Source organism: Danio aesculapii, chromosome 13 (genome assembly GCF_903798145.1).
Source record: "Danio aesculapii chromosome 13, fDanAes4.1, whole genome shotgun sequence".
Taxonomy (NCBI): Eukaryota; Metazoa; Chordata; class Actinopteri; order Cypriniformes; family Danionidae; genus Danio; species Danio aesculapii.
This window is the reverse complement of record NC_079447.1, coordinates 9,844,056-9,860,703: the sequence shown is the minus strand read 5'-3', so window position 1 is coordinate 9,860,703 and position 16,648 is coordinate 9,844,056. Positions and strand designations below refer to the sequence as shown.

Here is a 16,648-nt window from a genome sequence, read left to right as displayed (position 1 = left end):
TTCCCAGTATTTCTGTATTGCAATCTACCAGATTACTGTTGTGTTTGTGATGAGGAAAAATGCGAAACACTTGCGGGCATTTCTTCTTTCTTTCTTTATACTAAACTAGTCTGCAGTAACGAAAACAGGTGACGCATTAGAAATAAACAGATGGCCACCTCAGGATCATACAAAGAGTGACCAACACAAAAAATGTGTGATGTGTGAGTCCCATCTCACACTCAACACACTACAATTACTATGGTATAAATACAGCACTGCAACATACAAAAGACAGAGATCGACTTAGAATGTCACTTACCTGTTTAATAATGATTTGATCAGCTGTAGTTTGAAATTACGATGAGTTTTTCTCCTCTAAGGGCTTATTATGTGGTCTCTGTTGCCATCCTGTGGAGGGACAGCATCAATCATCTTTGCTCTGCTCAGTACAGGCTGATGGATGCTGACGCTCTGTATCTACAAACATAAATATTTCAAATAGGCACTATCCTTATAAATAAACTGCATAGTTGCAATCTAAACATGCATTTTAAAAGCCTAAAATTTGTATTATGTTGTCCAACAGCTGCAATAATTGTCAAACTTTAGTGAGTTTACTTTAGTTGATCTGCTGTCACTCTATGTGGGCAATACACAACAGTAAAGAGGCTTTACACGTGCTGTTATAACTGGAATATCGCACGGCTATCAGCCAATCAGATTTAAGAACCAGTCAAAACTGTTGTATAAAGATATTTTATATAATATATTTAACCAAAAATATAATATCAGTATCATTAAATCGAAACAAAATCAACTAATTCCCACATTATTTGTGTGCTACATATTTTCACAGCCCTCATAGAATTAGATTGTTAGCTCGGCATCATGCTCACATGTCTCTCTGTCTGTCTTCACAGTTTCTGCGTGTGGAGCAGGATAAAGAATGCAACACAGACTGTTCTGGAGCTCCTCGAAAGCCTCTGTGCGCATCAGACGGACGGACCTTCAGTTCCCGCTGCGAGTTTCTTCGTGCAAAGTGCCGTGACCCTCAGCTGGCGGTCAGTCGAGGGCAATGCAAAGGTCAGAGTTCAGCAGCCATGAACAGGCCTGATGCCCTGTGAGGGTCCGAGTTCAACACGTCCTCTGAGAAATGATTCTTTGACAGACAGACAGAGCACAGTACATCTCATTATCATCTTGATGTTTTGAATAGTGCTCAAATTAAGAATGAATTCAAACTAAGAGCAATTTGAAAATGACAAACTGGCCTGAAGTGAGTTGATGATTTGAGGTGACACCAATGATTTACTGACATATTTTTTAGCTTTTGAAAACGGTTAATAAATATGACAATAACTCACAGGGTATTTTACTTTATTTTGCTGTCCTCACATACTGTAGTGTCCTAAAAATATAGAAAATTATATTTGGTGTCTCAATAATATTTGGTTTGGCTGTATGTTATTAAATATATTATAAAAAGAAATATAATTTTGAAAGAAGGTGACACCAATGATTTACTGACATATTTTTTAGCAATTGTTTAGCATTTTATTATTTGATATACTGTGCAAATTTATTTATTTATTCAGACACAATTTTTTATTATAGCTTTTGAAAACGGTTAATAAATATGACAATAACTCACAGGGTATTTTACTTTATTTTGCTGTCCTCACATACTGTAGTGTCTTAAAAATATAAACAATTATATTTGGTGTCTCAATAATATTTGGTTTGGCTGTATGTTATTAAATATATTATAAAAAGAAATATAATTTTGAAAGAAATATAATGGGTAAATATCAAATATTAAATAACTAAATATTAATTATAATAAGTGAAGAAAAAATAAGTATACAATTATATATGCATTATTTTTATTTATTTTTATTCTGTATTTATTATTCATGATTAAATATTTTATAGAAAGATTACATTTTAATAATTTAGAATTAGTCAGAATTATCAAACCAAAAATTGTACATTTCAAATAAAACCTAAATAAATTTTTGACTTATATATTCAAATAGGTTGCACAATAATTATTCATTCATTCATTCAATTTCTTTTCGGCTTAGTCCCTTTATTAATCTGGGGTCACCACAGTGGAATGAACCGCCAACTTATCCAGCATATGTTTTACGCAGCGGATGCCCTTCCAGCTGCAACCCATCACTGGGAAACACCCGTACACTCTCATTCACATACATACACTATGGACAATTTAGCTTACCCAATTCACCTGTACCACACGACTTTGGATTGTGGGTGAAACCGGAGCACCCGGAGGAAACCCACGCGAAAACAGGGAGAACATGCAAACTCCACACAGAAATGCCTACTGACCCAGCCGAGGCTGGAACCAGCAACCTTCTTGCTGTGAGGCGACAGCGCTACTTACTGAGCCACCACTGTATAACTCATAATAAAAAGAAAACTACAAGTACTAAAATTACAAGTAGTTGATGAAATTAGTTTAACATCTTTTCAAAGATCCTAACGGAGATCCTGTCCATGTAAGAATAAAAATACAGTAGTGCATTGATAAGTGAATGAAGGAGTAAAAGGCCATCAGTGCTCATAGAGGTCAAAGGTCAAACGGCTCACAAACCCTCTCATTGTACTGCAGGAAGACTCTCGTGCCCTGAACTCTTTCACTCCTTTCTGTTTCTTTCTTTCTGCCGCTCACTCCTTCTTTCTCCAGAAAGCACAATGTGTCCTTATAACTCTCATTTTTTTAAAGAAAGAGGTACAAAAAGAGGATGAATTGTGCTAAAAAGAGAGCGAAAGAAATGGAAAGATTTGACTGGAAAGCTGCTTATATCATTGTTGTTAATGACCGGTCTCCCCACAAAGAGGGACAGAATTTATTAAGTGTTAAATAAATAAATAACCAATGTTGCTAAGCAAAAAAACACAAACTTTTCATCTGCTCTGAACTATTTTTACATTTTTTTCCACTCTGGAAACACTCAGCGCTCAGCGTCATGCCTTTTATATTTAGAAAACTTTTCCAGCATTTATCCATTATTATAAGTCAAGCTGCTGAGAAAATGTGTCCATGGTTAAAAGACATTTAATATTCAGTAATAATTTAATTTAATTTAATTTAATTTAATTTAATTTAATTTAATTTAATTTAATTTAATTTAATTTAATTTAATTTAATTTAATTTAATTTAATTTAATTTAATTTATGGGGAACATCCATACACTGTCATTCACACACATGCGATATGGCCAATTTAATTTATTCAATTCACCTAGCGCATGTGTTTGGAGGAACCGGAGGAAACCCATGCGAACACAGGGAGAACATGCAAACTTCACACAGAAATGCCATCTGACCCAGCTGAGGCTCGAACCAGAGACCTTCTTGCTGTGAGGTGACAGTGCTAACCACTGAGCCACCGTTCTGCCAAAAATACATAATAAAAAATACTTAAAAATGAAACCATTATTATGTCTGTGTCAGACGTATTACTATTGGCCTGACATACTTTTATAAATGTACTTAAAAGGTAAAGCTTTAAAAGCACAGAAATGTATATATTTAATACAAAGCTTTGGTCAAGATCTGTATCGTATAATGTGGTATACAGTTGAAGTCGGGATTATTAGCCCCTTTCAGATTTTTTTTTTCTTTTCAAATATTTCCCAAATTATGTTTTGACAGAGCAAGGAAATTTTCACAGTATGTCTGATAATATTTTTTCTTCTGGAGAAAGTCTTATTTGTTTTATTTCGGCAAGAATAAAAGCAGCTTTTTATTTTTTAAAAACCATTTTAAGCTCAATATTATTGGCCCCTTTAAGCTATTTTTTTTTTACCATCTACAGAACAAACCATCTTTATACAATAACTTGCCTAATTACCCTAACCTGCCTATAACCTAATTAACATAGTTAAGCCTTTAAATGTCACTTGAAGCTGTATAGAAGTGTCTTGATAAATATCTAGTAAAATATTGCTTACTGTAATCATGGCAAATTCATCATTAGAGATGAGTTATTAAAACTATTATGTTTAGAAATGTGTTGAAAAAATCTTCTCTCCGTTAAACAGAAATTGGGGAAAAAATAAACAGGGGGGGCTAATAATTCTGACTGTATATGTGAATTAACTTGATCCTTTAATAAGAATAACTAAATAATGCATGAACTAAACTAGACTAAACTATCCCAGTCAGATTTCTTATTATGGATGACACAGAATACGCTTCATGTTTTTTAGTTCTCTCATGCCATCCCACACTGAGCAAGTTTTAATGATTTAAGCAGTGGAGAAAGTGAGTTTATGTCTCCACTGAAATGAAATTCTGAGATCAGTGAGGTCAGTAGGGTTTTTTTTACTCAGTGCCATCATCGACAGTTGAAGGCAAAGTTATTAGCTCCTGTGATTTTTTTTTCTGAATATTTCTCAAGTGATGTTTAACACAGCAAGGACATTTCATTCATATATATATATATATATATATATATATATATATATATATATATATATATATATATATATATATATATATATAGTTGAAATCAGAATTATTAACCTAGTTAAGCCTTTACATGTCACTTTAAGCTGTATAGAAGTGTCTTGAAAAATATTATGTACTGAATAAAATATTATTTACTGTCATCATGGCAAAGATAAAATAAATCAGTTATTAGAGATGAGTCATTAAAACTACTATGTTTAGAAATATGTTGAAAAAAATCTTCTCTCTGTTAAACAGAAATTGGGGAAAAAATAAACAGAGCGGATAATAATTCTGACTTATACAACTGTATTTATACATATAATATACTATATATATATATATATATATATATATATATATATATATATATATATATACATATGTATTGGGTTGCGGCTGGATAAGCATTCGCTGCGTAAAACATATGCTGGATAAGTTGGTGGTTCATTCCATTGTGGCGACCCATGATGAATAAAGGAACTAAGCCGAAAAGAAAATGAATGAATGGAACCCAGAATTTTTTTTTCATTATATCATGTTTAAAAATGTGCCGTAAAACACTTTTTTTAACAGCCTTAGGGAAAAATTTGAAAAAGAATTTTATTTTCACAGGAGGGCTAATCATTTTGCCCAAAACTTAGCACATTACTAAAAATTTACACATTGCAACCTGCTAGACACCATGGGCTCACACAGACTCGACACAAAAACAACATCTGATCTGTAATTGTTTAGCGATAGTGATGACTCCAATAAGACTGTTGGTCCAATTCCCAACCACACACATGGATCCACCACTTCCGAAACATCTTGAATTATTCTGTGTCTAAGAGGTCACATGTCACTGCAAAAGAAACCAAGTCTTATTTTCTTTCGCCATTACCATTCTTTCCTTTCTCCTAAAAAAAAAAAAAGAAATGAAAAAACACCAGTGCCACATCAGTCAGAGAGAGAAAGAAAGAGAGAGAGAGAGAACGCCAGAGGACTTGCCTGTCGGTTTGAATTTAATGCGCCCGCTCTCTGTGGACTTTCTGTTTTCTATATTACACTGACACGATGAGCAGAAATAGTGACTGTGTGCTTAAAGTGGACTGATGGGAAATGAAGGTTAGGGTTATATATAGAAAAGAGGACGGGCAGAGTTTGTGAACGAATGAATCATCAAGTTTGTAGTACTTTTCAAGATCTCCAAAAGCAGAGGCAATGCGCTCTTATTTTTAAAGGGGAATCCTGTGGCAGTGATGAATCACTCTGAATGAGGTATATGATAAACAGTATAAAGAAGATAGATATATAAATGGAAAAATTAACTATTAAAAGACTGAACATATTGACATATGCGAACACTATGTAATTTTTTGCCACAGTTAAGACAAACCCATTTTTTATCTACTTAATAATTTTCAGCTAAATAATTAGGTCACACTTTATTTTAAGTTACATTTCTCACAATTAATCAACTATTAAGTATTAATTTTAGCTCAACAAACTACTTATTTGCTGTTTATTAATAGTTATTAAGATAGTACAGTGGTTGGGTTTGGGTATAGAATCAGATCATACTTCATACTTGAATTCTTGTGTATTGCTTAAATTTACTACCCTTTCGTTGTGTTGGTGACTGTTTTTGCACCATTGACTTCCATTACAACCACATTTTGTGATTGCAAAGCCTTGACACCAAGTATTCATGAATTCTTCATTGTTGGGTTGTTTTTCCTGTTGGGAGGAGGTAAAATGTGTCATTTTTATTGTTGATCATCATTTGGCACCATTAACCCTTTAGGTAGACCTATGCAAAAAAAGTTTCTGACTTTTATGTGGAGTAAAACAGCAAATTATAGTGTGCATGCAACCTTTTTTGCACAGCAACTGATGATAGACAGCAAAATGACAAATTCTATTTCTTCCCAGTAGGGAAAACCACCAAAAATCAAGAATATATAATAATATGGAGTTATTAAAGGCTTTGCAATCAATGTTATTGTAATGGAAGTCAGTGGGGCAAAAACAGCCACTAACATAACAAAAGAATAGTACATTTGCCTAGAGTGTACTGCTTTTGAAAAATTTCCACTAACACTTTATAATAACTACACACTATGAAGCATTTATTAAACATTAGCAAATAGTTTATTCATTATCTGTTCATTATTAACTCTACATTAATAGACGTTAGTAAGCAGTTTATAAATACAGCTACAAATGCTGCACTCTTGACTTATAAGCACATTTATAATGCGCTTAATAATTGTATTTTCATACATTATTACATATTAATTGTTCATTACTAAATTCAGTATCCCATTGTTGACAAACCATTTGTATTTAAGAGTAGTTAATGGTTTTTAAGATAATTCAGAATGAGTTAGTAAATGATTAATAAACTATTCAAATCAACATTTATATATTTTATTATTCAGAGTAATGGTTACTATGTATGCAGTTCATGCAGTTTTGGGACATAATCTAAAGTGAGGACTATTTATGCTTTGTGAATCCCTAATAAATGACTATCATAGGCTCAGTATCAAATGAACAATACATCTTTGCAATCTTATCTAAAAAATAAAATGACTGTAAACTTTAAATATTGCCGAATACCAGGAGTGTCAAAATAGAAATAGAAATAAAAACAATTAAATAAAATTGGATAAAACAACAACAATATATTAATTTAACAATATATTATGATACAACATTTTAAAGTTATTTAGCCAAGTTTAAACCGTACAGTCATTTTATTTTACATAAGGTTGCAAATATTTATTTTTCATTTGATATAGTTTCATTTGTGTATCTTTAAATGAATAGAAATGAAAAAAGTCCTTTACTTTCTTTTTTTCCTGTTTGGAATTTAACTGAGCCTTTAATTGTCATTTATAAGGGATTTATAAAGCATACATAGTCCTCACTTTAGATTAGGTTATAAAACTGGATGAAGTTGAGTTAATAAAGCATTTATTAACATACAAGTTAACTATCAGTATATGCCTGGATAATAAGAATTATGAATGTTAATTTGAATAGTTTATTAATCATTTACTAACTCATTCTGAATGATCTCTAAAAACCACCAACTATTCTTAAATAACTGGTTGGCAAATATTGCAATACTTAATTTAGTAATAAAGTATGAAAACACAATTATTAAGCACATTATACATTTGCTTATAGGCCCACACAGAATCAGCATGCGCAGAAATCCGTAGATTTTCCGTAGATTTCCGCAGATTTTTAGCCCATCATTAATTCTGTTTATTTACTAGTGTAAATGTGTGTAAATCTATATTTATTCAGTTTTTATATTAAGTACAGTAATATTATTAACTAATATGACAATGTTCATCTGATTTATGTACAATGCAGTTTGTACAGTAATATTTTCTGTCTTTTAGTAGATATTTTATTTGAGAGACTTGCTTTGTTTACCAAATAAAATGAATCTAATTTGATTAGCATTTTAAACATTAAATAAAAGGTAAAAATATATTATTTTTTATTTCACATATTAAGTTTTTAGTTATGATACTCCCAAAATAATTCAGCAGAAATCCGCAGATATTACCAAAATTAGTTAACTAGTTAAAAAATTTTAGCCACTAGTTAACAGAGTGTTACCTTAATTTATTATGAGCAAACGTTAGAATGGACATGCTGTGTTTCTCTAATCCCCTCATTCTGTGTCTACACAACAGCATCTAGATGTTTGACAGACGGTAGCTGTAGTTTATCTAACTGGATTGTCCTGTGTTGTGTAACTTGTGTCTCTAGATACGCCCAAGTGTGTTGCAGAGAAGAAATACACAGAGCAGCAAGCCAAGAAACTCTTCCCACAGGTTTTTGTGCCTGTCTGCAATCCCGATGGAACCTACAGTGAGGTAAGAGGATGGCTGGAATGGCAGAATGATGGCTAGATGGATAGAACAGATGAATGGATGAATAGATATAACTGTAGAACTATGGATGGATGGATTACTTATTGGATATAATATAGATCTATGGATGGACAGAGCAATGGATGAATGCATAGAATTATGATAGAGGAAAGAAGGAAAGAAGGAAGGAAGAAAGGATGGATGGATGGATGGATGGATGGATGGATGGATGGATGGATGGATGGATGGATGGATGGAAGGATGGATGGATGGATGGATGGACAGAGCAATGGATGAATGGATAAAATTATGACAGAGCAAGGAAGGAAGGAAGGATGGATGGATGGATAAATGGATGGATGGATGGATGGATGGATGGATGGATGGATGGATGGATGGATGGATGGACAGAGCAATGGATGAATGAATAAAATTATGACAGAGCAAGGAAGGAAGGAAGGATGGATGGATAAATGGATGGATGGATGGATGGATGGATGGACAGAGCAATGGATGAATGAATAAAATTATGACAGAGGAAGGAAGAATGGATGGATGGATGGATGGATGGATTATTTATTGGATATAATAGATATATGGATGGATAGAACATGATGATGGATGGATGATGGATGGATGGACAGAGCATGAATGGATACAATTATGACAGGAAGGAAGGAAGGAATGAAGGAAGGAAGGAAGGAAGGATGGATGGATGGATGGATGGATGGATTAATTTTTTAATATAATATATATCTATGGATGGATAGAACATGATAATGATGATGGATGGACGGATGATGGATGATGGATGGATGGACAGAGCATGAATTGATACAATTATGACAGGAAGGAAGGAAGGAAGGAAGGAAGGAAGAAAGGAAGGATGGATGGATGGATGGATGGATGGATGGATGTATGGATTAATTTTTTGATATAATATATATCTATGGATGGATAGAACATGAAGATGATGATGATGGATGGATGGATGGATGATGGATGGATGGACAGAGCATGAATGGATACAATTATGACTGGAAGGAAGGAAGGATGGATGGATGCATGGATTAATTTTTTGATATAATATATATCTATGGATGGATAGAACATGATGATGATGATGATGATGGATGGATGGATGGATGGATGATGGATGGATGGACAGAGCATGAATGGATACAATTATGACAGGAAGGAAGGATGGATGGATGGATGGATGGATAAAATAATGACTAAATGGATAGAACCATGTCAGATGGATTGATAAAACAAATGGGTACGGATAAAGGAAGGAAGGAAGAATTGAACAAAGATGGATGGGGAAGGATGGATAGAGTGATGTATGATTGTATAGAATGATGCCTAGATGTATAGAAAAATACAATAATGATGGATGGGGATGGATAGAAATATTGATGGATGGATGGATGGATGGATGGATGGATGGATGGATGGATGGATGGATGGATGGATTGATGGATGGATGGATAAATGGATAAAGCAATAGATGCTAGATGGATGAACTTTGGATGGTTGGGTGGATGGATGGATGGATGGATCAAATTAGATGGATAGAACAATAGATGATGGATAAATGAGCAGAAAGACAGCTGGATGTATAGATGGATGGATTGATGGACAGAACTATGAATAGATACGATGACAGATTGATGGATGAGTAAAACTATTGGGCAGAATGGATGGATGGATGGATGGATGACTTGATAGAACTACAGACTAATAGACGGATGGATGGACGGACGGATGGGTGGGTGGGTGGATGGATGGATGGATGGACGGATGGATTATGTAATATGGGTGGAATGAGGGACTGAATGATGACTGGATAGAACTATATAGCTATGAATGGATGGATGGATGACAGGATGTATCAACAGAACTACAGAACTTTGGATGGATGGCTATATGGATACATGGATGGTAAGATTGATGATGCATGGGTGGACATAGAAATATAGAACCATGGATGGATGGATGGGTGGAAGGATGGAATAATGGACTGATAAATAAAGCAATTGATGGATAAAACAATGGATAATATAATAAGAAAGATGAATAAATGAATAGATATAAAGATAAAATTATGGAATGATGTACAGAACTAAAAATGAATAGAATGATGTATAGATGGGTGAATAGCATGATGCTAGATGAATAAAACACTACAACAATAGAATGATAGATGGATGTTTTCAACAACTGATGCTAGATTTATTAACTATTGAAGCAACATGGATGAACAGATAGAATGATGGAACGATGGATGGATATATATGAAGATATTTTAAAAGCTGATATTGTATCATTTTAAGGATTTCACTGACATATTTATTTTTTTGTCCATATTTTTTCTGAATGTGTATAACAGGTTCAGTGTCACAGCTACACCGGTTACTGCTGGTGTGTGATGCCCAATGGCAGACCAATCAGTGGCTCTGCAGTAGCCAATAAGAAACCCCAGTGCCAAGGTAACACTTCATCTTCTGTCTTTGTTTGCAAAATAATTTTTTTAACCTCATGAATACTATTCTGAAGCGTTTCCAGACAGTTATCTCATTGCTGATGACATAGGGCTCTATTTTAACGTTCTCAGTGCAAAGTCTAAAGTGCAGGGCGCATGGTCTAACAGGGTTGTGCTTATTTTCCTAATGAGCTATGGGTGTGTTTAGAGCATAACGTGCATTAAACCAATCAGAGTCTCATCTCCCATTCGCTCTATTTCAGTTCCTCAAAATAGCAACGTGCCAACAGCACGCCTTAACACGCTTCCTTTATAGACCAGCACACCCATGAGTCCACAGTGATGCAAATGGATTTGCTATTTGAAACAGCATGGTGTAAAACGCGAATATTACAGTTGCGCTTGTCTGAAAATAGCTACAAATCGCGCCATACACGCCTTGCGCCTTATTGCACCGGGTGTACCATAGGGCCCACAGTCTCAATCTTTTGGCACAGGATAGACGTTCAAGAATACAAATCATTAGAGAAACTTAGAAATGCAGCACCTAAGCCAGCAATAGAACAGAACAGAGCTAATCCTAATCTACAGAAACATTCCAGCATAACAATACCACATAACCGAAGCCACATGCAGTAAACCAACACACACACACACACACAAGCGAAACTCGATCACTGCAGGCCAGGGGTTCCTGGATCATAACATTGTTGGCTTGGCTTTGTACAACAACCGCAACTTCACTCGAAAAGGACCAATTAGATTTAATTGCACATGCAACAGCTTAATCAGTTAGGTCTGGGGGAGCATCACAACACAAATGTGCGTTTGGCAGGCGAAGCGGCACAGCTCAAACATTCTTACTCTTTTACTCCAAGATAGTGTCATATGGCTTTTACCCCCTGCAGCCTCCATAACATTACCATGTTCCCCTGTAGAGGCTTAAAACATAATTAAAAGCGTAAGTTACTTTTAAAATATAAAATCAACCACTGCTAGAAAAGAAGACTCTGATTCTTGAGATATAGTTGCAATTTCAGTCACACTTTACAATAAGGTTTCATTAGTTAATGTATTTATTTTAACAGCATTTATTAATAATTTACTAATGTATTATTAAAACCCAAATTCAAGTTTGTTAACATTAGCTAATATACACTCACTGGCCACTTTATTAGGTACACCTTATTACTGGGTTGGACCCCCTTTTGGCTTCAGAACTGCCTTAATCCCTTATGGCATAGATTCAACAAGGTACTGGAAATATTCCTCAGAGATTTTGGTCCATTTTGACATGATAGCATCACACAGTTGCAGCAGATTTGTTGGCTGCACATCCATGATGCGAATCTCCCTTTCCACCACATCCCAAAGGTACTCTATTGGATTGAGTTCTGGTGACTGTGGAGGCCATTTGAGTACAGTGAACTTATTATCATGTTCAAGTAACCAGTCTGAGATGATTCGTGCTTTATTACATGACACTTTATCCTGCTGGAAGTAGTCATCATCAGATGGGTACACTGTGGTCATAAAGGGATGGACATGGTCAGCAACAATACTCAGGTATGCTGTGGCGTTGACACGATGCTCAATTGGTACAAATAGGCCCAAAGTGTGCCAAGAAAATATCCCCCACACCATTACACCACCACCACCAGCCTGAACCATTGATACAAGGCAGGATGGATCCATGCTTTCATGTTGTTGATGCCAAATTCTGACCCTACCATCCGAATGTTGCAGCAGAAATTGAGACTCGTCAGACCAGGCGACGTTTTTCCAATCTTCTATTGTCCAGTTTTGGTGAGTCTGTGTGAATTGCAGCCTCAGTTTCCTGTTCTTAGCCGACAGGAGTGGTACCCGATGTGGTCTTCTGTGTAGCCCATCCACCTCAAGGTTGGATGTGTTGTGTTTTCAGAGATGCTCTTCTGCATTCCTCGGTTGTAACGAGTGCTTATTTGAGTTACTGTTGCCTTTCCTTCAGCTGGAACCAGTCTGGCCATTCTCCTCTGACCTCTGGCATCAACAAGGCATTTGCGCCCACAGAACTGGATATTTTCTTTTTTTCAGACCATTCTCTGTAAACCCTAGAGATGGTTCTGCATAAAAATCCCAGTAGATCAGCAGTTTCTAAAATACTCAGACCAGCCCATCTGGCACCAACAGCCATGCCACGTTCAAAGTCACTTAAATCACCTTTCTGATGCTAGGTTTGAACTGCAGCAGATTATCTTGACCATGTCTACATGCCTAAATGCATCGAGTTGCTGCCATGTGATTGGCTGATTAGAATTTGCGTTAAATTGCTCGTTAATAGGTGTACCTAATAAAGTGGCCGTGAATGTATGTCAATGTGTATTGTTAACCTATGTGAGTCAACATGAACAACGAACAACTTTATTTTCATTAAGTAACCTTTTAAAGGATGTATAGATACTGTAAGTAATGTATTGTTCATTGTTTGTTCATGTTAGCAGTAACTAATACAACATTATTGTAGCGTGTTAACGTATTTTCAAATGCATCGTCCACTTAGACTGTGCAAAATTTTAATTATGAGTCTATTTAGATTTAATATACGATTAACCTGTGCTTGTCTTGTTTAATTTCAGGGTCTAAGAACAGTAAAGTAAATCCAAAGGAACCAGGAAAATCAGGTAAATACACTAATAATTTATTATTATTTTTTCATTTGTTTTTTGATATGGTTAAGACTTTCATGAGGGACAGTCTGTTCTGGCAGCTTCGTTTAATGTTTGTGTGTGTGAGAGAGAGAGAGAGTCTGTGTGTGTGTACAGCGAGTTGTGGCTTGCCTGTCTAATATTTTGTGAATTGAGAGTGCTGAAGTTGCTTCAGGGCTGAAAGTAAATGGTCGTATGTTGGAGTCGTTAAACTGGGAGACGCCATACAACAGCCTTTGCCTTTCACAGTCGTTAAAACCAAATCGAAGGGCTCACGGTTTTGTCACAGAAGCGCAATGAACATTAAGCACTTCACCTGGACGTCATTCTCTTCTTTCCAGATGAAGACTTTTCTCATGCACTACTAATGACTCTGATTCCCTTCTTTTCTCTAGATCATCTCTTGACTTTTTGGAATTTTCCATCTGTTTCAAGGGGAATGTCTTCTCTTTTTTTCCAGAGTAAATTCATCTAGAGAGGTTTATTCTTTACATGTCTTGGCTATTCTGCAGAGCATTTTGATTAAAAATAATAATAATAATAATAATTCCACGTTATTCTGTAAGAAAACATACTGAGAAACAGTTGAGAAACATTATGTTTGCTCTTCACCCCAAACTGAAAATTACCTCATGATTTATTCTCCTTCACATGCTTTTAAATCTTCATGAGATTCTTTCTTCTGTTTTGCACAAAAGAAGATATTTTGAAGAATGCTGGTTGCTGCCACCAATTAACTTCCATAGTAGGACAGAAAAATTACTATGGAAGTCAATGGAAGTTCAAAATATCTTATTTTGTGCTCAATAGAAACTCAAATCGGAAAAGTGGAGGATAAGTAAATGATAACAGAGCCTATAAGTGCCCATACAACTTGGTATTACGATTGCATATTTGTAATATAATGCATACAAAAAATTCTGGTTAATTCATCCCAAAAAAGTCCACACCAACACAGAAAGTTTCATTTAAAAAACCCAAACTCATTATTTCATATCTATTTTATGAGGCTACTTGACAATTTAGACATAAAAAAAAAAATCATTTACTTACAGAGTATTTTTGTCTTGTTTTCCAGTACAGACATTTAAACCTTTTTTTAATCAATATACAATAACTTGAGATCAAAGTTATGTCAAATAAGTGGAAAAAATAAATAAAGTCAAGCGGAACATGTACTTCATAAGTAGTAATAACAGGGATAACAGGGAATATTGTTATAATTGGCAGGTGTAAAGCCAGTAGTTAATAGTAATATTTGGTATTTAAACTAATGTTTGTACAAAGAAAAAAAATACTCGCATATGAGGTCTCATGATTGTTATGCTGGCTTTACACCAAGTGCAATTTCAAGTATCTGCTCCAGTAGATTACAAACAAAGTCAATGCAAACACGTGAATAGAAGACAATTTCCCAGCAATGACACCAAATGAGTTGCGTGTTTGCAACACACAGAATTCACCTCAAGCACGTCTTCCATGCAAGTTAAAAAAGTTAAACTTGAATGAAAATTTTGGGGAAAAAAAACATCCCGCAAGAAATCTAGAGCAAGTGAGACATGAGATGCTGCTGCAGGCCTAGTATGAACACAGCATAAAATTCACTGCATACTTTCTGAGTACAAAGTTTTCATCCAAAATTTGATCTCACTTTAAAAAAAAATTCAGATCGGGTTTGATTTTTTTAATTTTTCAAATGCAAAGAAAGCGTTTTGATATGTGTTTTAACAGCTCAGAGCAGTGTTAATTTTGAAAGCAAGTTTTTATTAGTTTTAGTTTTAGTCTTTTGACTAAAATTCCATTTTAGTTTTAGTCTTCAAAATAATTTTAGTTTTAGTCTAGTTTTAGTTGACTAAATTTCATTAGATTTTAGTCGACTAAATCTACTCCACTCTTATGATGATGTAATCGAGTCCCGCATCTACTGTGCATCAGTTAATTTTCAAATGTGTGTGCTTCGCATCACACACCAAGATTAATTCTATTATATTTTCCAAAAAACATCCCCAATCACATTCCCAGACAATATTCGGTAACACTTTATAATAACTACACACTATAAATCATTTACTAAGCATTAGCATCTAGTGAATTCATTATCTGTTAAGCATTAACTCTACATTAATAAACGTTAGTAAGCAGTTTATAATTGCAGCTACAAATGCTGTATTCTTGACTTATAAGCACCTATATAAAGTGCTTAACTGTATTTTCATACTTAGTTAATGATTTATTTTTCATTACTAAATTAAGGATTGCATTATTTACAAATCATTTGTATTTAAGAGTAGTTGAGGGTTTGTAGGATCATTCAGAATGAGTTAGTAAATGATTAATAAACTATTGAAATCAACATTTATATATCTTATTATTCAGGCATATACTAATAGTTAACTAATATGTTAATAAATGCTTTATTAACTCAACTTCATGCAATTTTGTGACCTAATCTAAAGTGAGGACTATTTATGCTTTATAAATCCCTTATGAATGACATTTAAAGCCCCAGAATCAAATGAACAATAATCTTTGCAATCTTTTCTAAAAAATAAAATTACTGTAAAGTTTAAACATTGCCAAATAATAGGAGTGTCAAAATACGACATAAAACTGGATAAAACAACAACAACAACAATATAATAATTTAACAATATAATAAGATGCAATGTTTAAACTCTACAGTTATTTTATTTTAGATTGCAAAGATTTATTTTTCAATTGAAGTACAGTTTTATTTGGAATAAAAGGAATAAATAATGTCATTTTTCCTGTTTAGAATTTAACTGAGCCTTTATTTGTCATTTATAAGGGATTTATAAAGCATAAATAGTCCTCACTTTAGATTAGGTCACAAAACTAGATGAAGTTGAGTTAATAAAGCATTTAATATTATACATAGTAACCATTACTATATGCCTGAATAATAAGACATATAAACGTTGATTTCAATAGTTTATTAATTATTTACTAACTCATTCTGAATGATCCTAAAAACCCTAAACTACTTTTAAATACAACGGGTTTGTAAATAATGCGATACTTAATTTAGTAATGAAAAATAAAGCATTAACAAAGTAGGAAAGTACAAGTATTAAGCACATTATAAATATGTTTGTAAGTCAAGAATACAGCATTT

At 34.1% G+C, this 16,648-nt stretch overlaps 1 protein-coding gene across 2 annotated transcripts in view; it reads left to right on the top strand.

Moving 5' to 3' along the window:
* smoc2 (SPARC related modular calcium binding 2) overlaps positions 1-16,648 on the top strand; it is a 94,682-nt gene that overhangs the window by 35,081 nt on the left and 42,953 nt on the right. For both annotated transcript variants that reach the window (XM_056470870.1, XM_056470871.1), the window contains exons 2-5: positions 903-1,065; positions 8,240-8,346; positions 10,736-10,835; positions 13,444-13,488. In XM_056470870.1, coding sequence (XP_056326845.1) covers positions 903-1,065; positions 8,240-8,346; positions 10,736-10,835; positions 13,444-13,488 — 415 coding nt within the window. The remainder of the gene's footprint in view (positions 1-902; positions 1,066-8,239; positions 8,347-10,735; positions 10,836-13,443; positions 13,489-16,648) is intronic.